Source organism: Salvelinus fontinalis, chromosome 3 (assembly GCF_029448725.1).
Source record: "Salvelinus fontinalis isolate EN_2023a chromosome 3, ASM2944872v1, whole genome shotgun sequence".
NCBI lineage: Eukaryota > Metazoa > Chordata > Actinopteri > Salmoniformes > Salmonidae > Salvelinus > Salvelinus fontinalis.
In genome coordinates this window covers 52,647,657-52,674,473 of record NC_074667.1, presented here as the reverse complement: position 1 = coordinate 52,674,473, position 26,817 = coordinate 52,647,657, and the positions used below count along the sequence as shown (strand labels likewise).

At 42.4% G+C, this 26,817-nt stretch overlaps 1 protein-coding gene across 1 annotated transcript; it reads right to left on the bottom strand.

Annotated features, from left to right (window-relative positions):
- LOC129851108 (metabotropic glutamate receptor 6-like) lies at positions 1-26,817 on the bottom strand. Its single transcript, XM_055917374.1, has 10 exons — positions 26,226-26,817; positions 16,571-16,787; positions 16,275-16,410; positions 15,958-16,112; positions 15,283-15,423; positions 14,974-15,174; positions 3,855-3,994; positions 3,103-3,726; positions 2,615-2,926; positions 1-240 (listed from the first exon to the last, which is right to left on the bottom strand). The coding sequence occupies exons 1-10, from the start codon at positions 26,778-26,780 to the stop codon at positions 1-3; spliced, it is 2,721 nt and encodes a 906-aa protein (XP_055773349.1). The 5' UTR covers positions 26,781-26,817.

The window sequence follows — 26,817 nt, the reverse complement described above, 5'->3', positions numbered from 1 at the left end:
TCACTGTGATCTGTCAGGGACTATGGCGCCACTTTTGGACTCTCCATTCTGCTTGTCTTCTTTCTGGGAGAGTTGTGTGGTCACTGCTGAAGCCACAGCCTTGAAGCTGCGTTTGCGTTTCTGCATGTTCTGCTCCGGATGGAAGATGATGACATAGACCTTAGGGATGTACAACATGCCGAGCGACACAGTGGCACTCAGGCTCATGGACACCGTCAGGGTGGTGGTCTGGATGAACATCTGGAGCAGATAGAAGGCAGGGTGAAAGTTAACAATAAATACCTCAGTATAAACCTATACATTTTACAATAGTGGTTGGATTGCCTGGCTGGGTACTACGTGATGTCACGCCCTGACCTTAGTTATCTATGTTTTCTTTATTATTTTGGTTAGGTCAGGGTGTGACGAGGGTGGGTATGCTTGTTTTGTATTGTCTAGGGGTTTTTGTATGTATACCACACTGCGCCTTGGTCTCCTCCCTACGACGGCCGTGACACGTGAATTGCATGTGTTGCATTCACAACTCAAAATATAAATTCTTAAAAAAATAAAAAAAATATCCTATGCCTGTAATTCCTTCTATTAATCAGAGAATAACGTGAGAATGAGTATATAGTATTCTGAGAATATGCTGAGAATACAGTAAACATTCAATAAACAATGTATGGAGGTTGTCTTACATAATATATTCCATGGCAATCCCCATGACACCTTTATTATGCCTAACTACTATACGATGTCTGAAGAAGCTATATGATGAGAAATCTCAGCGGTACACAGCATACAGATGTTGTTTCTTCATCAATGTTCAGGAGCTGTTCTGGATGACTGTGTGATAGGTAGCCGATGTGAGCAAGACCTTTAAACAGGTCAACATTCACAAAGCCGCGGGGCCAGACGGATTACCAGGACGTGTACTCAAAGAATGCGCGGACCAACTGTCAAGTGTCTTCACTGACATTTTCAACCTCTCCCTGACCGAGTCTGTAATACCTACATGTTTCAAGCAGACCACCATAGTCCCTGTGCCCAAGGAAGTGAAGGTAACCCGCCTAAATGATTATCGCCCCGTAGCACTCACATCGATACCCCCTGTATATAGCCTCGTTATTGTTATGCTATTGTTACTTTTTATGATTTTACATTTTTTACTTTAGTTTATTTGGTAAATCTTTTCTTAACTCTTCTTGAACTGCACTGTTGGTTAAGGGCTTGTAAGTAAGCATTTCACAGTAAGGTCTACACTTGTTGTATTCGGCGCATGTGACAAATAAAGTTTGATTTGATTTTAGACGGCTGTGTTTTTAGCCGAATATAACTATAACTATAAACACTGAGGAGTGGTGCTCTAATTCATGGGTATTTTACCTAATCATCTTGGTGTTCCTCTGTTGTCAGCCTGGCAACAACAATAATGAGAACAGACTTGTGGTCTGAGTCCAATGCACTGACAACTCAAAAGCAGTACACCTCATGAATTAATAAATAGCTACATGGCACAATATCCTGAGGTGATAACCCACATATCTTTTTATTTCTATATTCTCTGTCCTCTTCTTTGTTATTGTTTTTATTGGCTCTCAATGGCCAGCACTGATGTTGGAACGCATGGGTGACCAGAGAGCACCGTTCACATCCGTTAATATTAAAGACATCACTGACCCCAGGCTAGTGCTAGGTACAGTATGGCTCAGCAACTAAGTGGCATTGAAATATGACAAAGAGCAGTTCTAATGAGACCCAAAGGCAATACAGACCAGAGAGAGATATTTTCTTATCATGTGCATCAGCAATCAAGTCAACCATCCACACCAAAACAACACACATTAAAGCAAGTCAGTAGAAAATGTAAAAACATAGCCAACCCTAAGTTTGCCGTGCTCTCCCAAATCTAACACCTTCCATTCACACTTCCCTAATGATCGGCATGCAATTATTGACACTTTTCTGCGTACCTCTCAAAATCTAATGCATCAATACCCCTGCATTCCTATCTAATAACACTGTTTTACTGTTATTGTGCTGTTATAATACTGTCTGCAACTAATGCAATCTGACAACTAAATGTTATTGATGCTATATTTAGACATTCTAAGCTATGAGTAACTGTGTAATTGAAAAGCATGTATGGGGTATTTTTTGTCACTCAGGGACCCATTTTGTCCCTGAGCTCATCTGACCTCATTTCTGAGTTCCCCCGTCTTTGATTAATTTAATTTCCATTTGCAGAGGATAAAATACTTTTAATTCACCTGGGGGTTGGATCATTTCAATTTGACTGACTCTTAATAACACACCCTACTAGTCTGAACATACTTCCATCTTTTAAATCCTGACCATTGTTCCACTGCTTTGTAAGCATAGAAATAAGCCACAAGCTAAATTGGCATCTGTCATTCAATGAAGAGGATGCTCAACATACTGTGAGTACGACAGGTAACAAACTATCATTTGATAACAGTGTTGACAGTTCGTCAATAGAGAAGTTAGCTCTAGAACCAATTCTAGAAAACATAGTTTTAGGGTTGCTTTTTTTAAAAGCACATCAAAAATGAACTTTTTTCCCGCAGGGTAAATACCAGCAATTATATAAATATAACATTGAATTTCAAACCTTCTCAGTAGACTGGGCTGTGCCAAAGAAGATGGGCACAAAGGCCAGCCACACAATGCAGGTGGTGTACATGGTGAAGCCAATGGGTTTCGCTTCGTTGAAGGTCTCAGGCACCCCTCTGCTCTTGATGGCGTACACAGTGCAGGTCACCATCAGCACGATACTGTAGCTCAAGCAGAGGACCAGGGCCAGGTCGGACATGTCACATTTCAGGACCCCACGTGCAAACTCTGGGTTGGGTGGGCGCTGCTCCTCATAGTCTATGATGGTGTGTGGTGGCACCACTCCGAACCAGATGAAAACTCCAAGTAACTGTGGATATACACAGAATTAGCAAAATATTGATGTGGCCCATGGTTCAGCAGTTCGAGCTAATTCTATTATATACCATTCCAGACACCATTTCCTGTGTCTTTAACAAAAAACACTGTTGTATTACTGCCTCGTTTTCATCACATGCAGTAGGAGAGAGGCAGAAACCCACTCACCTGCACTCCAATGAGTATAAAGGTGATGATCAGCTGAGAAGCAGGGCTGATGAACGGAGGTGGCGTGACTGCTTTCTTGCCCTGCTCAAAAATACGGTAAATGCGGTTGGTCTTGGTGAGCATAGCTGAGTAGGTAATACACATGCCCAGGCCCAGCAGCAGCCTGCGGAACGCACATACTGGGGCACTGGGTTCTGCGATCATGAGGAAGGTGATGAGGTAGATGAGGAAGATGCCTGTCAGGAGAACATAGCTGAGCTCCCGGCCGGAGGCCCGGACGATGGGGGAGTCGTTAAAGCGGATGAAGGTGATGATGCATCCAGAGGTGGCTAATATGCCCAAGACAGCCAGGAACACAGGGATGATGGCCCAGGGGGAGCTCCACTCCAGCTTGATAATGGGTGTGGACCGGCAGCCCGTCCGGTTTGGCATGGGACGCATGTCGAAGGGACACACGTCACAGTTTAGCTCATCCCGCTGGTACTGATATCCGTCACACAGCTCGCAGTGCCAGCAGCAGGGCACACCCTTCACCATCTTCTTCCTCTCTCCTAGCTCACAGGGGAAACTGCACACCGAGTCAGGGACTGCACTTTCCCCACCCGACCACTGCATCTCCTCAGCCTTCCACAGAAACAGAGACAGAAACAGACATAGTGACAGAAACAATGCTGAAGAACATCAAGTGATAACAACACTGATAAAGTGAACATCAACATGGCTAAATTAAATAGGCCAAAACAAATGTTTACATTGAGTCGCAGATGGTTTGTCCACTGGCCAATACACCGGTAGCCAGGGTTGGTGTTGTTGGAGAGCTGGAACTGGAAGATGTCATAGCGACCAGGAGCATCTCCATTCTCATTGAACATGACCCCAGTCCCTGCACTGCCTGTTGAATAGAGGAGCAAGAATTTTCAAAAGGGCTACCCACTATTGGGCAGTATATTGTATGCACCATAAAGGGTCAGTAGTGTTCCCTGGTGCAATGCCTTTACCTTTGACCAAAGAAAAATGTAACATTAGAGGAGGTGAACCTATAAGACTCGTGTCTCATGCAACCAGGGCAAAGCTGAGCATAAGATTCTTCCTGTGGAGGGTTCTTTTCCATACATGATACTATTCTTTCTGTACTCTCTAGTCTGTTGCCTTAACACTATAGCTTGTTCCTGCCTGTTCTGTTCAGGCACTCAATCAGAGAGGGCTTTCTATACAAAGGTCATCCACTAAGAGGGAAAAGGAAATAGCTATGCTTTCATAGAAAGCTCCTTGGACTCCAAACAGTGATAAAGAAACATATTTTTTATGAAAGATGGAGCTAAAAAGAGGAGTGTGTCTTGTGTATGAAGAAAGAAGAGAGGCCCTGGGGAAAAAGAGTGCATTGAAGGGATGTGCTGTGTACTGTGGTGTAATACATTAGCAGAGATCCCAAGGCTAATGCAGAGTACAGTGCTGTCTTCAGACTAAACTCCATCCACACTCCTCTCTTAAACCCATGGGACGTGATGGGAACCAGGAGTGGAAAAGGCTTCACGAAACCATGCATTAGGCACACCATGTCCTTTTAATGTGGAAATTTGGGTAACATTTGGTTGAGAAGTTAATCAATGAGATTTCAACATGTAGTCACCCACTCAGAAAGGCAGCCAGAAGGTTGTTGAATTCTCAATGTGTTATCACTATGCTTTCAACAATCTTAAAGCACAACCAAATTCCAATGGAAAAACAATTTTGGTTTAATCGTCATCTAAATGTATTATCACTGCACTTTCAACCATTTAAAATCACAACAAAGTTTAATAACATTTTACTGCAGTTGGCTAAATCAGGGTCACACAGAGTGTTTCTTGGTAGTCTTAAACAAATCTACTTTGAAACAAAAGTATATACCTCACACACATTATTAGGGGCTTAAAAAAATGAAGACACCTGTTGTGTATTGATATTCTAGTTTTGTCCATTTAGGGCACCTGTAACCCCCCTTGCTTACCTACGTTGAAATGCTTGGAATGTTCTTCCTATGGAACGCATTAAACAATGCCCACGTTAATTTCTACTCCCGTCTCATGTCCTGTCCTTATATTAGTTGTGTAAGTAATACAGTGTGCTATACAACAAAACTGGCGACGAAGAAGAGACGTTCTCACGTTTGTGCTCATCATCTTTGGCCGAAAGTCTGAGTTAAAATCGTTATTTTTCTTTCGTCGTAGAAAGACGCAAACAAAACTTGGAGCTCGCCAGTCGAGTGATGCTTGCTAGCTTTTGATGACACTGCAACGAGAGCCTCGAGGGATAGGAAGAGTTTCGTTGCGGGAGAAAGTGAAGTCAGCTTGAGTTAAAAGAAAGAAAGAAAAGGGTCTGGGAGTAAGGGACCGTCTAAAAAGTGTGAGAAAGAAAAATAAACCGAAAATGTCTGCATTGATTGGAAATATAGGAACATTTGATGAATCTGTGGAACAATGGAGTTCTTACACAGAACGTTTTAAGTACTTTGTGTTGGCAAATGGAATTAAAGCAGAAGTCGTTGTGCCAACATTTCTGACTGTTATGGGGGGAAAAACATTCAATCTACTGCGCAGCCTAGTAACGCCTGAATAACCAGGTGATAAATCATATGATGAAATTGTGGCTACCTTAAAAGGACATTATTCTCCCAAACCACTGATAATCGCAGAGAGATTCCTGTTTCATAAGAGAAATCAAGACGAGGGGGAATCAATCTCACAGTTTGTGGCTGTATTGAAACAGTTATCTGAACACTGTGAATTTGGGAGATCAATGAGTGACACTATGTGATAGGTTAGTGTGTGGCATGCGCAGCGAGGCAATTCAGAAACACCTTTTGACTGAGAGTAACTTAACCTGTTGGGGATGGGGGCGCTGTTTAGACTATTTATGCTAATGTGGCTAATTTTTTAAACGGCTTCCCACAAAATCCTTGATCGTACAATATGCATATTATTATTATTATTGGATAGAAAACAGTCTATAGTTTCTATAGGAGTTGAAATTTTGTCTCTAAGTGGAACAGAGCCCATTCTACAGCAATTTCCCTGACATGGAGTCAGATTTGAGAAATGTTGGCCACTTTTCTGAAGTCAGTTAAAAGGGCACTGTCGTTGCTATGACTATACGGACACTTCTTACGTCTTCCCCTGGATGCCTTTACGTGATGACGATTCCAACGGGCTCGATTGCGCGTTCACAGGCCCTACAAATGAAAAAACTCTGAAGCTAGTCATTCTTTGGGAGCTGCGTAACGCGCGTGGAAGACACCGACCCTCTCCTGTTCCAAGCGTTAGTTTAGCCTGTTATATTTCTCCGGTCATCTTTTCACTCGTTATAGGAGTTACAAACATCATAAAGTAGTTAATTTAAAGCGTTTTATAGCAATTTATATCCGTTTAGTGCGATTTTGGGACATTTATTTTTGCAACGATGTGAAAAGTTGGGCACGCTTTTCAGTTCATCCCGAACGCAGTTGACATTTCCACATGGCAAGAGGACAGCTTTCCACCAAAAGACGATTTCTCCCAAGAAAGGATCCTTTGCCCAAGATACTGATGGAAGAACAGCTCAAGGTAGGACATTTTTATTATGATAAATCGTGTTTCTGTCGAAACATTTTAGTGGCTTAGGACGCCATGTTTTTTGACGTAGCTTCGCTTGGCGCAAACTGTATTGAAAAGTAAGGATAAATTAAAAAATGTAATAACGCAATTGTATTAAGAATTAAATTGTCTATCAATCCCTGTCCACCCTATATTTTTTAGTCACGTTTATGAGTATTTATGTATAAGAGTAGATCACTGTCTAAGTGGCGCAAGGACATTTTCTGACCAGCTGAGCTACATTTCACATTGTCTAACCATGATTTTGGTGGCTAAATATAAACATTTTCGATCAAACTGTATATGCATGTTGTAATGTGATGTTACAGGAGTGTCATCGGAAGAATTCTGAGAAGGTTAGTGAAAAAATTAATATCTTTTGGCGATGTTGACTTTTATCGCTCACTTTGGCTAGAATCAATGCTGGGCTGCTAATTGCTATGTGCTAAGCTAATATAACGATTTATTGTGTTTTCGCTGTAAAACATTTAAAAAATCGGACATGTTGGCTGGATTCACAAGATGTTTATCTTTAATTTACTGTATTGGACTTGTTAATGTGTGAAAGTTAAATATTTCAAAAAAATATTTTTTGAATTTCGCGCGCTGCCTTTTCAGGGGAATGTGGGGCTAGACAGGTTAATCGGTATCGGCTTTTTTTGTCCTCCAATAATCGTTATCGGTATCGGCATTGAAAAAATCATAATCGGTCGACCTCTAATTTTGACTGCAGGAAAGGTCTACAATGGGAATACAAAGTCAGATATTTTGTATTATATCACTGTGCTTCATCTATTAGCACAACTAAATGACCTGGATTGCAGTTGAGATTACATTAAAAGTGCAAGTGATAAATGCCGTTCAAGATTCTGCACAGATTAATGTAGCAACTGTGAAGATCTCCACAGACCTGGGATCTTTGCATGCTATCTCTTCAACATGCACACTTTCTATGATAACATAAGACATTTATAGTTACAGTAACCTCAAAATGTGACCATGGACGTGTTCCTCATTTTTGGTTGAATAAATACTGATACATTCGTTTGTAAAATAGTCTTAACTTTAGGCTATTTACTGTATTATAAAAGTCATATTGAATTGTACCCAACCAAATATCACAATTTAAAGGAGATGTATCTAATACTTGGACAGTTCCATCTGAGCCTCTGGCTTAATCCTATTCTTTAACTCGTTTTTGGGGTTAAGTTGGAGACGTGAATCCAACATATGATTTATTTGTCGACAAGTTCAGAGACTATTTACTGTATTGCAAAGTTATATTGAATTGTGTTTGGTTGTCAACGCATGAAAATATTAACATTTAAAGGAGATGTATCTTTTGTGCCACGGAATTAGTCTGGCTTTAATTCCAGTTTGTCTGGATTCATGTTTCCATATCAACCAAATTTCTAAGTTAAAGAATAGGACTAAATCAAATCAAATTATTTAAAGTGCATTTAAAGTTTGATTTGATTTCATCTTATTCTTTAAATTAGATTTTTGGTTGAGATGGAGATGTGAATCCAAAATATTAATTATTAACTTGAACATTACATTTGAAATCAACTTGAAACCAGCTTGAAACATTAGGACCTATGTATATTGTCTGTTTTTAGTTTAATTCTAGGTTGATTTGAAACAATAGCTGTTGATGACTTCAAAAATGCTTTATAGGCCCAAATAGCAACATTGATTATACAGTTGAAGTCTGAAGTTTACATACACTTAGGATGGAGTCATTAAAACTTGTTTTTCAACCGCTCCGCTTATTTCTTGTTAACAAACTATAGTTTTGGCAAGTCGATTAGGACATCTACATTATGAATGACACAAGTCATTTTTCCAGCAATTGTTTTCAGACAGATTATTTCACTTATAATTCACTGTATCACAATTCCAGTGGGTCAGAAGTTTACATACACTAAGTTGGCTGTGCCCTTAAACAGCTTGGAAAATTCCAGAAAATTATGTCATGGCTTTAGAAGCTTCTGATAAGCTAATTTACATAATTTGAGTCAATTGGAGGTGTACCTGTGGATGTATTTCAAGGCCTACCTTCAAACTCAGTGACTCTTTGCTTGACATCATGGGAAAATCAAAAGAAATCAGCCAAGACCTTGGGAGCAATTTCCAAACGCCTGAAGGTACCACGTTCATCTGTACAAACAATAGTACGCAAGTATAAAAACCATGGTACCACGCAGCAGTCATACCGCTCAGGAAGGAGACGCGTTCTGTCTCCTAGAGATGAACGTACTTTGGTGTGAAATGTGCGAATCAATCCCAGAACAACAGCAAAGGACCTTGTGAAGATGCTGGAGGAAACAGGTACAAAAGTATCTATATAGTAAAAACGAGTCTTATATCGACATAACCTGAAAGGCCGCTCAGCAAGGAAGAAGCCACTGCTCCAAAACTGCCGTAAAAAAGCCAGACTACGGTTTGCAACTGCACATGGGGACAAAGATTGTACTTTTTGGAGAAATGTCCTCTGGTCTGATGAAACAAAAATAGAACTGTTTGGCCATAATGACCATTGTTATGTTTGGAGAAAAAAGGGGGATGCTTGCAAGCCGAAGAACACCATCCCAACTGCGAAGCACGGGGGTGGCAGCATCATGTTGTGGGGGTGCTTTGCTGCAGGAGGGACTGGTGCACTTCACAAAATAGATGGCATCATGAGGGAGAAAAATGATGTGGATATATGGAAGCAACATCTCAAGACATCAGTCAGGAAGTTAAAGCTTGGGTCTTCCAAATGGACAATGACCCCAAGCATACTTCCAAAGTTGTGGCAAAAGAGCTTAAGGACAAGAAAGTCAAGGTATTGGAGTGGCCATCACAAAGCTCTGACCTCAATCCTATAGAAAATGTCTGGGCAGAACTGAAAAAGTGTGTGCGAGCAAGGAAGCCTACAAACCTGACTCAGATTCACCAGCTCTGTCAGGAGGAATGGGCCAAAATTCACCCAACTTATTGTGGGAAGGTTGTGGAATGCTACTGAAACATTTGACCCAAGTTAAATAATTTAAAGGCAAAGCTACCAAATACTAATTGACTGTATGTAAACGTCTGACCCACTGGGAATGTAATGAAAGAAATAAAAGCTGAAATAAATCATTCTCTCTACTATTATTCTGACATTTCACATTCTTAAAATAAAGTGGTGATCCTATCTGACTTACTTAAGACAGGGAATTTTTACTAGGATTAAATGTCAGGAATTGTGAAAAACTGAGTTTAAATGTATTTCGCTAAGGTGTATGTAAACTTCCGACTTCAACTGTATATACAAAAGCAACTTAGTGGATTTGGCTATTTCAGCCACACCTGTTGCTGACAAGTGTATAAAACCGATCACACAGCTGTGAAATCTCCATAGACAAACAATAGCAGTAGACAGTGGTGGGAAAAGTACTGTCATGACGTTGGCCTCCGGGTAAGGTTTATGACCCCCCCCCATAAATACCTTTCTCCCTTCCCTCTCTGTTGACTCTACAGAGGGACTCTTGAATTGCCTTTGTCAAACATAGAGAGTCTGGGAACATCAAACAAGTGGAGGGAAAGGAACCATATTTCGGTAATAGAACCAGTTGAAAATATGCGTTGGTACTTAATGAATATGATGTCAGTTCGGTTGTCATCTGAGACATTATGACTGATGACACGACGACCTAAACTGCATCTGGGAAAGTCTACACATTATAGTTATCAGATTCACATGGAATTGTTGTGCAATTCAAATGTTTAACTATAAAATTATTTGCGAAAAGATTAAATGTAATTTTAGCTTCCAAAGGAGAGATTTGGGTTTTCATAAGGTTAGGGCTCTGCTCAATCAGTGGCTCGCCCCTGTGAAGAGACTGGGTTATAAACTATGAAACACACCCTTCTCCCTCCACTATATAAGCCCTTGACGAAAATGTAACCTGTTCCGGGTACATTAGGACTACGGTCCGATGTCAGAAGGATTCAGATAATAACTACAGAACAAAGCCACCCTCAACGTGAGTTTTGGTTGCGAATGGTATGAACTTTGAACTCTTATTCGCTACAGAAGTGATACCTCCTAGCCGTTGAGTTAGCAGCGACCGCTGTAAACGCGGGCAAGGAAAGGACTGACAGAGTATCCCGTCTACCACACAACGACGCCACTACAACGTATCCCGTTCACCACCGGAGACACTCTTCAAAGGACAAAGGACTCTGTTGGGCAACACGGCCTTCCATGTACCACCAACCTATTGAAGCGCAGCTCAGAGTAAATATTTATTGCATTTTCCTTTTCCAAATGGGCGGTAATTTAGAATGCATAAGATTCTGTATTTACGATAGAGTAGCTGCCTACGGCCCGATAGAGACACAGCTTCTCTCTTTGTTCTTCAGTCTTCCCGCTCTTTCACTCAAACCCAACCCCCGTTCTTCCCAACCCTTCCCAACCCCCGTTCTTTGTGTAACCAGCTGTCATATCTGTTCCGTCCGCTCAGGACATTTTCCTTTATGATATAATTTGTAATCAAGGTATGATTCATTCTGTGTATATGTAATTAATTCTGTGTGATTAGTTAGGTATTTAGTAAATAAATAATTAAACCTCATTTTGTATTGCTGATTCAACTTGTTAGCCAGGGTTCGTGAAGATAACCAAGAATTTACAACGTTCAGATGAGACTGAAATAAGGTGACGATTAATATTGACTGCTATTGATGTAAAATATTACAAGGTCTTTAAGAGTTTATTCGGAAGATAACTGCTCTATAAATATTATTTTGTGGTGCCCCGACTTTCTAGTTAATTACATTTACATGATTAGCTCAATCAGGTAATATTAATTACAGAGAAAGTATTTTATAGAATAGCATGTCATATCACTTAATCCGGCATAGCCAAAGACACAACAGTAACCAATGTTCATACTTGAGTAAAAGTAAAGATACCTTCATAGAAAATGACTTAAGTAAAAGGGAAAGTCACCCAGTAAAATTTTACTTGAGTAAAAGTCTAAAAGTATTTGGTTTTAAATATACTTAAGTATCAAATGTAAATGTAATTGCTAAAATATAATTAGGTATCAAAGTAGAAGTATACTGTAAATCATTTCAAATTCCTTATATTAAGCAAACCAGACGACACAATTTTCAGTTTAAAAAAAATATATTTACGAATAGCCAGGGGCACACACCAACACCCAGATATACTTTACAAATCAAGTATTTGTGTTTCGTGAGTCCGCCAGATAGGAGGCAGTAGGGATGACCAGGGATGTTCTCTTGGTAAGTACGTGATTTGGACCATTTTTCTATCCTGTTAAGCTTTCAAAATGTACTGAGAACTTTTGGGTGTCAAGGTAAATGTATTGAATAAAAAGTATATAATTTCCTTTAGGAATGTAGTGAAGTAAAAGTTGTCAAAAATATAAATAGTAAAGTACAGATACCCCAAAACCTTAAAGTACTTTTACTTAAGTACTTTACACCACTGGCAGTAGAATGGCCTTACTGAAGAGCTCAATGACTTTCAACATAGCAACGTCATAGGATTCCATCTCTCCTACAAGTCAGTTCGCCCCAATAAGTACCTTCATTGTGAAGTGGAATCGTCTCAGGAGCAACAACAGCTCAGCCCCGAAGTGGTAGGCCACACAAGCTCACAGAATGGGACCACCGAGTGCTGAGGCGCCTAACACATAAAATTCGTCTGTCCTCGGTTGCAACACTCACTACCGAGTTCCAAACTGCCTCTGGAAGTAACTGTTCGTCAGGTGTTTCATGAAATGGGTTTGAATGTCCCAGCAGCCGTACACAAGCCTAAGGTCACTGTGCACAATACCAAGCATCAGCTGGAATGGGGTAAAGCTTGCCGCCATTGGAGCAGTGGAAATGAGTTCTCTGGAGTGATGAATCACGCTTCACCACCTGGCAGTCCGACAGACAAATCTGGGTTTGGCGGTTTGTCCGCTACCTGCCCCAGTGCATAGTGCCAGTTTGGTGGAGGAGGAATAATGGTCTGGGGCTGTTTTTCATGGGTCGGGCTAGGCTACAGCATACAATGACATTCTAGATGATTCTGTGCTTCCAACTTTGTGTGAAGAGTTTGGTGAAGGCCCTTTCCTGTTTCAGCATGACAATGCCCCCTGCACAAAGTGAGGTCCATACAGAAATGGTTTGTCAAGATTGGTGTGGAAGAACTTGACTGGCCTGCACAGCGCCCTGACCTCAACCCCATCGAACACCTTTGGGATGAATTGGAAAGCCAACTGCGAGCCAGGCCTAATCGCTCAACATCAGTGCCCTCTTGTGGCTGAATGGAAGCAAGTCCACACAGCAATTGTATTTTTAATATTTTATTTAACCTTTTTTAACTAGGTAATTCAATTAAGAACAAATTATTATTTACAATGACGGCCTACCAAAAAGCAAAAGGCTTCCTGAAGGGAAGGGGGCTGGGATAAAATATACGACAAAACACACATCGTGACAAGAGAGACACCACAACACTACATAAAGAGAGATCTAAGACAACAACATAGCATGGCAACAGCACATGACAACACAACATGGTAGCAACACCACATCACAACAACATGGTAGTAACATAACATGGAAGCAGCACAACATGGTAGCAGCACACAACATGGTACAAGTCTATGCTAGGTAAAGCTCCGCCTCTCAGCTCACTGGTCACAATAACAACATCCACCCGTAGCACGCGCTCCAGCAGGTATATCTCACTGGTCATCCCCAAAGCCAACACCTCTTTGGCCGCCTTTCCTTACAGTTCTCTGCTGCCAGTGATCGGAACAAATTGCAAAAATCGCTGAAGCTGGAGACTTATATTTCCCTCACTAACTTTAAACATCAGCTATCTGAGCAGCTAACCGATCGCTGCAGCTGTACATAGTCCATCTGTAAATAGCCCACCCAATCTACCTACCTCATCCCCATATTGTTTTTATTTACTTTCCTGCTCTTTTGCACATCAATATCACTACTTACACACCATCATCTGCTCATCATCATCTGTTCATCTATCACTCCAGTGTGAATCTGCTAAATTGTAATTACTTTGCTACTATGGCCTATTTTTTGCCATACATCCTCATGCCATTTGCACACACTGTATATAGACTATTTATTTTCTATTGTGTTATTGACTGTACGCTTGTTTATTCCATGTAACTCTGTGTTGTTGTTTCTGTCACACTGCTTTTTCAAGGTGAAAAAAATATATATATATATTATTATTGGGCACAGACAACAGCACAAAAGCAAGAAGTTAGAGACAGTAAGAGTGTCCATGATTGAGTGTTTGAATGATGAGATGGAGATCAAACTGTCCAGTTTGAGTGTTTTTGACAGCTCGTTACAGTTGCAGCGAAGTGAAAAGAGGACCGACCCAGGGATGTGTGTGCTTTGGGGACCTTTAACAGAATGTGATTGGCAGAACGGGTGTTGTATGTGGAGGATGAGGGCTGTAGTATGTATCTCAGATAGGGGGAGTGAGGCATAAGAGGGTTTTATAAATAAGCATCAACCAATGTTGCAACATCTAGTGGAAAGCCTTCCCAGAAAATAGCAGCAAAGGGGGGACCAACTCCATATTAACGCCAATGATTTTGGAATGAGATGTTCGACAAGCAGATGACCACATACTTTTGGTCTTGTAGTGTACTTTATACAAGGTTTGTCTATGTTGAAAATTCGTTACAATGATGACACAATCCTGTGGTTGAAATTTCACCATCAAACAACAGTTGATAACTTCTTTCAAATCCAATGTATTTTCCATTTAGATTCCATGTCACAATACGTTGACAAATTACGGTTGGTTTGTGCATTTTCTCTATACACTTTCTAACCATTTTTTTAATAATTTAATTTATCAAGAATATACTCTGATTTGACAGCAACAACAAAAATAAAAGTCAGGATGGAAAATGTATTTTCAAACTTGATTTAAACAAAGTCTATAGAATGTTCCAAGACCTGATGGAAGCTGTTGGAAATTACTGCCTGCCTGACATCTCTACCTGTTTTGGTGGGATGGAGTTTTGGCCTTCCATGGTGACATCATCATGCACTAAATTAGTTAAAAGACCACTCAAACCACTCCCAGACAGTCCTAGCAAAAGTTGTGCTTGAGAAATTGCCCTTTGCTAAGAAGCAATTTTTGTACTTAATTGTTATCCAGAAATTATTTGATATTGCGATAAAAACAAAACTTTAATGACCTGTGCTCCCTACATTTCCAACTCACCATTAAAGTTGACTGAGCGAATGTATTGGAGCAGCTTACTCCCTTCCACTGGGTCCATCTTCTCACAGACACCCATGGAGCCCGGACAGAGGTCCAGGTGCATGCTGTGTAAGGCATGGGCCATGACATACACCGCGTCAATCACAAACTGTACCTTCCCTTCCTGCTCATACTGAGATTCCTGAGCGATTCTCTCTTCACCTGAAGAAGGGAGGAAGGGTGGCATACAATGGTTAAAGCCAGTGTAGCCTATAAATAAATCTGCTGATTTGAGATATAAAATATGTCAGAAATAACCTCTTCTCATACCTGTACATTTTCTCCTACCAAGGTCGTACTTGATACCTGCTCGGGTCAGTTTACATTTGAAGTCGTCCTCCCAGTATTCAGCAAACCAGATGTTCCTTCTGTTGTTTTCCAGAGATCTTGAGGTGAAGTAGTTGTCGAACCCTTAGCAAAGAACCAACAGAGGACAAACAGAGCATCACTATCACCATATGTTTAAGACTTTCCCATCACCCACTGTGTCACGACTTCTGCCGAAGTCGTTGCCTCTCCTTTTCCGGGCGGTGTTCGGCGGTCGACTTCACCGGCCTTCATCGATCCATTTTTCATTTTCCATTGGTTTTGTCTTGTCTTCCCACACACCTGTTGTCAATCCCATTCATTACCTGTTGTGTATTTAACCCTCTGTTTCCCTTCATGTGTTTGTCAGAGATTGTTTTATGTCAAGTGTTGTTTATTGGTGTATAGGTGCGCGACGGGTCCTCGTACCCATTTTTATTTGATGTATGTATATTTCTCGTGTTTGGAGCATGTCATGTGGACATTTATTAAAAGTCTCCATCTACACTTCGTTTAACTCTCCTGCGCCTGACTTCCCTGCCACCTATACACACGACGCTGACACACTGAAGTTAAAATCATACTGAATACCAAAATATAATGTATCTCTGCAATACCTTTTCCATATGTTTTCCTTACCGTCGATGGAGGCCCTCTTAGGGAGGATGGTGACAGCCCCCTCAGCCACATCCTCCTGGTCCAGGATGGGCGAGCTCTTGGCCCCCCAACTGTCAGAGCCCACAAAAAGGAAGTGACCCGTCAGGTTGGCCCTCTTTGCTGCCTCTAAGACACGTCTGTGAGAAGTGGTGGTAAGACATTAGCACACTGGTCCTTTAGTAGCTCTAGACTCTATAAGAACTTGGTACTGTGGAGCTTAGAGAACAAGTAGCATGGTGGTTATGTGACAACCTTCCTAGGGAAAGGAAAGGAAAAGTTACTACTAAGTTACCACTCACCTGATGTCGTCCTCATTGGCAAAGATGATGACCCCACGAGCATTAGAGGTCTCCATTAGTCTCTTGATGATCTTATCAAAGCCCCCTGGTTTGGGCTCTCGGGGGATTTTAATGGATTGGGCGATACATAGACCTCCTGAATAAAGGGAGACGAAAGACACAAGATCCAATCCATCAAGGTGTTTCTTCATTGGACCTCATATCCTCCCCATACAGTACCATCAATTGCAACACCATAGTGGCCATGTTTACGCTACATCAGAAAATGTCAATTTACCACTAAATTCAGTACAAACCTGCCTCTCGAGATATCTGGAGGAAGGCATCGACACCGCTCTCTCCGTAGTTTCCTTCTGAGGCCAGTGTAGATACGTAGTTCCACCCCATAGCCTTGACGATGTCCACCATGGCCTGGGCCTGGTAGGAGTCAGGAGGGACCACACGGGAAAAGAACTCATAACGGCTTTTGTCACTCAGCTCTGGAGCCGTGGACGCATAACTAATCTGGGGGATCTGAAAGATACAGATGTTACATTATGTTAATGGCTGCATATGCTGAACTTTAAGAAGAGACCAGAGACAATCATTAGATTCAAAACGAAGGTTACTGGATGTTGGAAAGTTACTGAACCATGTGGGCCTTTCTCTGCAGCACCAAACACCATGTGTCATTTATCAAATCAATCTTCGTCTGGATAAATCATACACACAGTTGGTAAACAAATAACATAATACGTTATGATGACACATTGCCAGGCATTTTGTCCCAAAACAACACTATAATGGAGGGTGCTGAATAGTTCTCACTTGTCCAGGTAATGTAATCCACTGGAACATTCATACAGTGTAATATTGCTACATCTTTCATTACTGGTCTGTGTCAACCATAAAAGCCAACGTCATGGTAAAATACAGATGATACATTTCACCGCAGTAAAAGCATTTGTTTGGAAAAAAATTGATGAGAAGATAAATTTACTGGTGTGCTACTTCCTTAACAGTTTATGTGAGTGGTCTTGGCTCTGACCCCACTAATACCTGCCCATGGTTTAATGAGAGGTTCTTTGGAGGGATGAGGAGAGAAAGGTAGACACAAGGGGTTGTGAAGGGAGGAGAGAAGAGAGAGAGAACCATTTCACAGATTATCTGGAAGGATTATATGGGTTTTAGTCAAATTACATTAAGTACAGAGGGAGAGAGACAGAGATCAAGAAACAAGGTTACCATTTCTTAGCTGTAAGCCGTACAATATATTTAATTCTGATGGCCACATGCAGTTTACATTTGTTGCTTTACTTTCACCCTTTCCCTCTAGTGGGAACATTCATATATTTTTTATTTATTTATTTATTTAACCTTTATTTAACCAGGTAGGCAAATTGAGAACACGTTCTCATTTACAATTGCGACCTGGCCAAGATAAAGCAAAGCAGTTCGACACATACAACAACACATAGTTACACATGGAGTAAAAACAAACATATAGTCAATAATACAGTGAAAAAAAATAAAAATAAAAAAATATAAAAAAAATAAGTCTATATACAATGTGAGCAAGTGAGGTGAGATAAGGGAGGTGAAGGCAAACAGATATATGTATAAATAAATAAAAATATAAAAAGGCCATGGAGGCGAAGTGAGTACAACACAGCAAGTAAAATAAAAACTAAAAAAAACACTGGAATGGTTGGTTTGCATTGGAAGAAAGTGCAAAGTAGAGACAGAAATAATGGGGTGCAAAGGAGCAAAATAAATTAATAAATAAATACAGTAGGTAAAGAGGTAGTTGTTTGGGCTAAATTGTAGATGGGTTATGTACAGGTGCAGTAATCTATGAGCTGCTCTGACAGCTGGTGCTTAAAGCTAGTGAGGGAGATAGGTGTTTCCAGTTTCAGAGATTTTTGTAGTTCGTTCCAGTCATTGGCAGCAGAGAACTGGAAGGAGAGGCGTCCAAAGGAAGAATTGGTTTTGGGGGTGACTAGAGAGATATACCTGCTGGAGCGCGTGCTACGGGTAGGTGCTGCTATGGTGACCAGCGAGCTGAGATAAGGGGGGACTTTACCTAGCAGGGTCTTGTAGATGACCTGGAACCAATGGGTTTGGCGACGAGTATGAAGCGAGGGCCAGCCAACGAGAGTGTACAGGTCGCAGTGGTGGGTAGTATATGGGGCTTTGGTGACAAAACGGATGGCACTGTGATAGACTGCATCCAATTTATTGAGTAGGGTTTTGGAGGCTATTTTGTAAATGACATCACCGAAGTCGAGGATTGGTAGGATGGTCAGTTTTACAAGGGTATGTTTGGCAGCATGAGTAAAGGATGCTTTGTTGCGGAATAGGAAGCCAATTCTAGATTTGACTTTGGATTGGAGATGTTTGATGTGGGTCTGGAAGGAGAGTTTACAGTCTAACCAGACACCTAGGTATTTGTAGTTGTCCACATATTCTAAGTCAGAGCCGTCCAAAGTAGTGATGTTGGACAGGCGGGCAGGAGCAGGCAGCGATCGGTTGAAGAGCATGCATTTGGTTTTACTTGTATTTAAGAGCAGTTGGAGGCCACGGAAGGAGAGTTGTATGGCATTGAAGCTCGCCTGGAGGGTTGTTAACACAGTGTCAAAAGAAGGGCCAGAAGTATACAGAATAGTGTCGTCTGCGTAGAGGTGGATCAGAGAATCACCAGCAGCAAGAGCGACATCATTGATGTAAACAGAGAAGAGAGTCGGTCCAAGAATTGAACCCTGTGGCACCCCCATAGAGACTGCCAGAGGCCCGGACAACAGACCCTCCGATTTGACACACTGAACTCGATCAGAGAAGTAGTTGGTGAACCAGGCGAGGCAATCATTAGAGAAACCAAGGCTGTCGAGTCTGCCAATGAGGATGTGGTGATTGACAGAGTCAAAAGCCTTGGCCAGGTCAATGAATACGGCTGCACAGTATTGTTTCCTATCGATGGCGGTTACGATATCGTTTATGACCTTGAGCGTGGCTGAGGTGCACCCATGACCAGCTCTGAAACCAGATTGCATAGCGGAGAAGGTGTGGTGTGATTCGAAATGGTCGGTAATCTGTTTGTTGACTTGGCTTTCGAAGACCTTAGAAAGGCAGGGTAGGATAGATATAGGTCTGTAGCAGTTAGGGTCAAGGGTGTCCCCCCCTTTGAAGAGGGGGATAACCGCAGCTGCTTTCCAATCTTTGGGGATCTCAGACGACACGAAAGAGAGGTTGAAGAGGCTAGTAATAGGGGTGGCAACAATTTCAGCAGATAGTTTTAGAAAGAAAGGGTCCAGATTATCTAGCCCGGCTGATTTGTAAGGGTCCAGATTTTGCAGCTCATTAAGAACATCAGCTGACTGTATTTGGGAGAAAGAGAAATGGGGAAGGCTTGGGCGAGTAGCAGAGGGGAGGGCAGTGCTGTTGTCCCGGGTAGGGGTAGCCAGGTGGAAAGCATGGCCAGCCGTAGAAAAATGCTTATTGAAATTCTCAATTATAGTGGATTTGTCGGTGGTGACAGTGTTTCCTATCTTCAGGGCGGTTGGAAGCTGGGAGGAGGTGTTCTTATTCTCCATGGACTTTACGGTGTCCCAGAACTTTTTTGAATTTGTGTTGCAGGAAGCAAATTTCTGCTTGAAAAAGCTAGCCTTGGCTGTTCTAACTGCCTGTGTATATTGGTTTCTGGCTTCCCTGAAAAGTTGCATATCACGGGGGCTGTTCGATGCTAATGCAGAACGCCATAGGATGTTTTTCTGTTGGTTAAGGGCAGTCAGGTCAGGAGAGAACCAAGGGCTATATCTGTTCCTGGTTCTAAATTTCTTGAATGGGGCATGCTTATTCAAGATGGTGAGGAAGGCATTTTTAAAAAATGACCAGGCATCCTCTACTGACGGGATGAGATCAATATCCTTCCAGGATACCCCGGCCAGGTCAATTAGGAAGGCCTGCTCGCTGAAGTGTTTCAGGGAGCGTTTGACAGTGATGAGTGGAGGTCGTTTGACCGCTGACCCATTACGGATGCAGGCAATGAGGCAGTGATCGCTGAGATCTTGGTTAAAAACAGCAGAGGTGTATTTGGAGGGCAAGTTTGTTAGGATGATATCTATGAGGGTACCCGTGTTTACGGAATTGGGGTGGTACCTGGTAGGTTCATTAATAATTTGTGTGAGATTGAGGGCATCAAGCTTAGATTGTAGGGTGGCTGGGGTGTTGAGCATGTTCAAATTTAGGTCGCCTAGCAGCACGAGCTCTGAAGATAGATGGGGGGCAATCAGTTCACATATAGTGTCCAGAGCACAGCTGGGGGCAGAGGGTGGTCTATAGCAGGCGGCAACGGTGAGAGACTTGTTTTTAGAGAGGTGGATTTTTAAAAGTAGAAGTTCAAATTGTTTGGGAACAGACCTGGATAGTATAACAGAACTCTGCAGGCAGTCTTTGCAGTAGATTGCAACACCGCCCCCTTTGGCCGTTCTATCTTGTCTGAAAATATTGTAATTGGGGATAAAAATGTCTGAATTTTTGGTGGTCTTTCTAAGCCAGGATTCAGACACGGCTAAAACATCCGGGTTGGTAGAGTGTGCTAAAGCAGTGAACAAAACAAACTTAGGGAGGAGGCTCCTAATGTTAACATGCATGAAGCCAAGGCTATTACGGTTACAGAAGTCATCAAAAGAGAGCGCCTGGGGAATAGGAGTGGAGCCAGGTACTGCAGGGCCTGGATTCACCTCTACATCACCAGAGGAACAGAGGAGAAGTAGGATAATGGTACGGCTAAAAGCTATGAGAATTGGTCGCCTAGAGCTACCAGAGCAGAGAGTAAAAGGAAGTTTCTGGGGGCGATAAAATAGTTTAAAGGAATAATGTACAGACAAAGGTATGGTAGGATGTGAATACAGTGGAGGTAAACCTAGGTATTGAGTGATGATGAGAGAGATCTTGTCTCTAGAAACATCATTGAAACCAGGTGATGTCATCGCATATGTGGGTGGTGGAACTGCAGGGTTGGATATGGTATAGAGAGCAGGGCTAGAATCTCTACAGTGAAATAAGCCAATAAACACTAACCAGAACAGCAATGGACAAGGCATATTTACATTAAGGAGAGGCAAGCTTAATCGAGTGATAAATAAGGGTCCAGTGAGTAGAGGTTGGTTGGGGTCGTGGCGATCCAGACAGCTGGCCGGGTATATGGCTATCGGTAGCAGCATAGGATGGAGGTCTGTTTGTAGATACCTCGTGCGTTTCCGTCGGTAGGTTCCGTGTAGTGGGGTTTTGTTCAGATAGCAGCCGATAAGACAGCTAACGATTAGCGGGCCTCAGATGAGCGTTCAGGTAACGCCGGGACGGAGGTGCCGGTTGGATAAATCCCTCGGGCAGATAACGTCGGCAGTCAGTCGTGAAGGCCCGGTGGGGTTCCGTATCTGCAGCAGCAACAAAGAAACGGGTCCGGATGGTGATGGAACTCCTCAGCTGGCTAGCTCCAGCATGATTTGAGTTAGCTCCGGGGTCGACGTAAGCCAATAGTCACACGGTATGCAGCTAGCTAGCTGCGAAATCAAGGTGCAAGTGTCCAGAGGCTGCGGTTGGAATCCGGGGAAACTGAGAGAAAAAAAGTCCCGGAATGCTCCGGTCCGAGTCGCGTTGCACAAAAGTGCCGGTAGATTATCGAGCTAGAGGAATAGCTGATGACCGCAAAACGTGGGCAGCTGAAACACCAACGCTAGCCAGCAAACCGGCTAATTTCGGGGCAGCTACAGATTAGCTTCTGGCTAGCTATCGGAGTAGCTTCTGGATTAGCTTTCAGGCTAGCTTCTGATTTAGCCCCTGGCTATCTTCCACGATGGATTTCAGATTGAGGTAAATAGTACTTATTGTAATTGGTGAAGCGGGTTGCAGGAAAGCTTTTGCAGGAAAGCTTTTGTAGTTGAGTTCTTGGATAATAAAATAAATAAAAGATATGTGAAGAAAAGGTGTAAATATATATATATACAGGACACGACACGACAACACGGAAAAATACGTCTGAACTGCTAAGCCCACTTGGTAAATATTACTCTGATATAGATCTAAGATCTTAATTTGATCACCCTGTTGCAAGTGAACTTTCCTGCAATACAGGACATTTTAATATTGTAGTGTATTTGAGATTTAAATAGGCTTCTGAAGTTTGTAATTTCCACTTAGAAATTTCAGACTTGATTTTCCCATATGAAAAATATATTAACCCCTACAAAAATGTCCATTAATTATAATCCACATAATAATTCACATTTCCTGTTGCTGCAGGATTATTTTCTTGCTGTTGTAAACTGGCTCAAAATAAGATCTGACATCTGCATGAATACCATATTCATATCCAACTACACTGCTCAAAAAAATAAAGGGAACACTTAAACAACACAATGTAACTCCAAGTCAATCACACTTCTATGAAATCAAACTGTCCACTTAGGAAGCAACACTGATTGACAATAAATTTCACATGCTGTTGTGCAAATGGAATAGACAAAAGGTGGAAATTATAGGCAATTAGCAAGACACCCCCAAAAAAGGAGTGATTCTGCAGGTGGTGACCACAGACCACTTCTCAGTTCCTATGCTTCCTGGCTGATGTTTTGGTCACTTTTGAATGCTGGCGGTGCTCTCACTCTAGTGGTAGCATGAGACGGAGTCTACAACCCACACAAGTGGCTCAGGTAGTGCAGTTCATCCAGGATGGCACATCAATGCGAGCTTTGGCAAAAAGGTTTGCTGTGCCTGTCAGCGTAGTGTCCAGAGCATGGAGGCGCTACCAGGAGACAGGCCAGTACATCAGGAGACGTGGAGGAGGCCGTAGGAGGGCAACAACCCAGCAGCCACACCGCTACCTCCGCCTTTGTGCAAGGAGGTGCACTGCCAGAGCCCTGCAAAATGACCTCCAGCAGGCCACAAATGTGCATGTGTCAGCATATGGTCTCACAAGGGGTCTGAGGATCTCATCTCGGTACCTAATGGCAGTCAGGCTACCTCTGGCGAGCACATGGAGGGCTGTGCGGCCCCACAAAGAAATGCCACCCCACACCATGACTGACCCACCGCCAAACCGGTCATGCTGGACGATGTTGCAGGCAGCAGAACGTTCTCCACAGCGTCTCCAGACTCTGCCACATGTGCTCCTGTGCTCAGTGTGAACCTGCTTTCATCTGTGAAGAGCACAGGGCACCAGTGGCGAATTTGCCAATCTTGGTGTTCTCTGGCAAATGCCAAACGTCCTGCACGGTGCTGGGCTGCAAGCACAACCCCCACCTGTGGACGTCGGGCCCTCATACCACCCTCATGGAGTCTGTTTCTGACTGTTTGAGCAGACACATGCACATTTGTGGCGTGCTGGAGGTCATTTTGCAGGGCTCTGGCAGTGTACCTCCTTGCACAAAGGCGGAGGTAGCGGTCCTGCTGCTGGGTTGTTGCCCTCCTACGGCCTCCTCCACGTCTCCTGATGTACTGGCCTGTCTCCTGGTAGCGCCTCCATGCTCTGGACACTACGCTGACAGACACAGCAAACCTTTTTGCCACAGCTCGCATTGATGTGCCATCCTGGATGAACTGCACTACCTGAGCCACTTGTGTGGGTTGTAGACTCCGTCTCATGCTACCACTAGAGTGAGAGCACCGCCAGCATTCAAAAGTGACCAAAACATCAGCCAGGAAGCATAGGAACTGAGAAGTGGTCTGTGGTCACCACCTGCAGAATCACTCCTTTTTTGGGGGTGCCTTGCTAATTGCCTATAATTTCCACCTTTTGTCTATTCCATTTGCATAACAGCATATGTGAAATTTATTGTCAATCAGTGTTGCTTCCTAATTGGACAGTTTGATTTCACAGAAGTGTGATTGACTTGGAGTTACATTGTGTTGTTTAAGTGTTCCCTTTATTTTTTTGAGCAGTGTATATAGTCTTCTGTTGGGGAGAGTGAAATTCAATACGCCAAACATTGATGTGATCAATGATAACATCAATAGTAACATTCATTTCCAATATTTACATTCCAACACTAATTCCTAAAACAACATTAACCCTCCTTTAAACCAAAAGACAAGGATGTCATCAATTATCTTCAGAAATCAATTGATTATGGCTGTCAGACAGTCTATCAAAAATAAATAGACTGTTCTGCTATGTTGCAACCCTATCAGGCTATTTGGCCATGCCATGTATATTGTCAGTGCCACATGTGTGGAGTTCAATGACATTTACAGGGATCTCTGACCTCAACCCTATAGACAAACCTTACCCTTCCCAGAGCTCTTACAATTCACTCTCAAGACCAGGACAACTCAAATGTTTAATAAATACCACAGAGAACATGTAGTTCAATGTCATGTTTGAATATTATGTATTGTGATTAATATGAGAGAACAATCATATTAAATCATGAAAATTACACTTCTAAAAAAAATCTCTCTGACTCTGGTATTAGATAGAGGTGATACTATGCATATTAAATCAGACTGAGGTCATCACACATCAGACTCTATCTGAGTAACTGTGCAAACTTTAGAACAGTACGTTATGGGATGGAATTTAAGGATTTTGGGCACTAGCCAGCTCATAGACCACATTTTTAAGTAGCCCAGGTCCAAAATCTGTGCCATGCAATATTTGAAAACACAGTTTCTCTAGCCAGCAGGCTAGTTGGACACATTTTCTACAAGGCTGGTCTAAAAATACTAGCCTCTGGCTAGCAGGCTGACTTAATTTCCATCCCTGAGTACATACGTACAGGACAAACCCACCATTTAGTTAAATCTGCAGAACACCGGCTAGAAAGTTGCTGATATCGTAGAACCAATGTCATCCCTCTGGCCTGATGCTCTATTTTCAGACTGGGTCCTGAGCTGCTGAGAGGGGCTTAATGGAGGATGGGATCTATACTTCTGTAGTTAACATCTTCACGATATGCAAGGTGACGCCTTGGTTCCAAACTAATAGCTCTCCATAAAGATAATTAACTAGTGACAGAGGACTAGAGATGGTAGATGCTTAGCTTCTTGAACCTGAAGATTATTTAACCTAGTTGAAATGGCTAGTTTTAACAGCCACATTTCTAGATTACTAGTGGGTCATTAATGAGTCATGTCATTAAGTCACTGAGGGATTTAGGCAGCCTTAGTGTCCCGTTATAGCAATCAGCAGTGTATCTTATATTGAGTTTGTGTGAAATGAAACAGTTGAGAAAAATGCCAGGGTGTGAGTTCACAGCTGATTCATCAGGAAAACCTATTCGCGGCTCAGAACATGGGTTCACAGGGGAATAGCGTTCACTTTCCATAGACGTCATACCCTACTGCTACATCCCACCGGGCACAGACGTTAGTTCAATGTGTAGTTTTGATTTATATCAGAACACACAATTGCCCCACACATTACATAATGTAAAGGTATATTAAAGGTCCGATGTAGCTGTTTTTATCTCAATATAAAACAATTTCTAGGTAACAATTAAATAACTTACTGTTGTTTTTAATGAAAATGATCAAAAAGAAACAAAAATAGCTTTAATTTCTCAAGAAAGAATTTAGCCAAGATTGTGTGGGAGTGGTTTGAGTGGGGAGGGAGAAACTGAAAATGTGCTGTTATTGGCAGAGGTTTGGAGCTCTCTTTCTTATTGGTCTATTAACTGCATGGTGATGTCACCATGGAAGGCCAACACTCACTCCCACCAAACCAGGAAGAAATTTCAGGCAGTTTTTTCAAACAGTTCTTACACTAAAGCCATTATCATAATTTCCACAATTTCACAGTATTATTCCAACCTCATAGTGTGGAAATATATATAAAACATTGGTAAGTCAAGTTTTTGACTGCACTGGGCCTTTAACTCTGATGAAGAATATATGTACGTGTGTGAGGATGAGGCTGTAGCATGGGAATATAGTACAGTGAAGGCTGACAATGCACAGCACAAGAAGGAGTCTCACCGCAAAGAGTCTCAGCACGTTAGCCACCATGATGGACACTGAGCTGCCCGATGCCCCGATTACTCCGACCACCCTCTCCGGTTTGGGAATGATGGGTGGCTCGCCATTAGAGCAGCGCACATCCGAGTTATCCTTCTGGATGAGGGCCTGGACGAAGGTGAGCGACTGCTCCAGGGCGTAGGTGTCTCTAGAACAGGTGTCCAGGATTCTGGCCCCCAGGGTGATGTTAGGCAGGAGTTCAGGGTCACTGTTGATCTGATCCAGGGCATACAGCATGGCCTCCATACGGTGAATACCTTTCTCCCGCTTGATCTCCCCACAGGGCACACCGGCTGGCCCACGGGAGTGCACTGGAAACAGGCCACCCAGGGTGATGTCCCCCTCAATCTTGATGGAGTGTGGTTGTGTGCCCTGCTGAGCCCATGTCTCTGGACTTAGAGCCAGAAACAACATTAACAGTAACCTGGGGAATGTTGATACATGACATCCAAACGGTGGACCAAACCCACAGCAGGACTGGGATTTGTGGCACTGTGATATCATGATTTTGGCCATCAAAGGTTCCTGTATCCAGTGTTAAAGTACCAGGCTC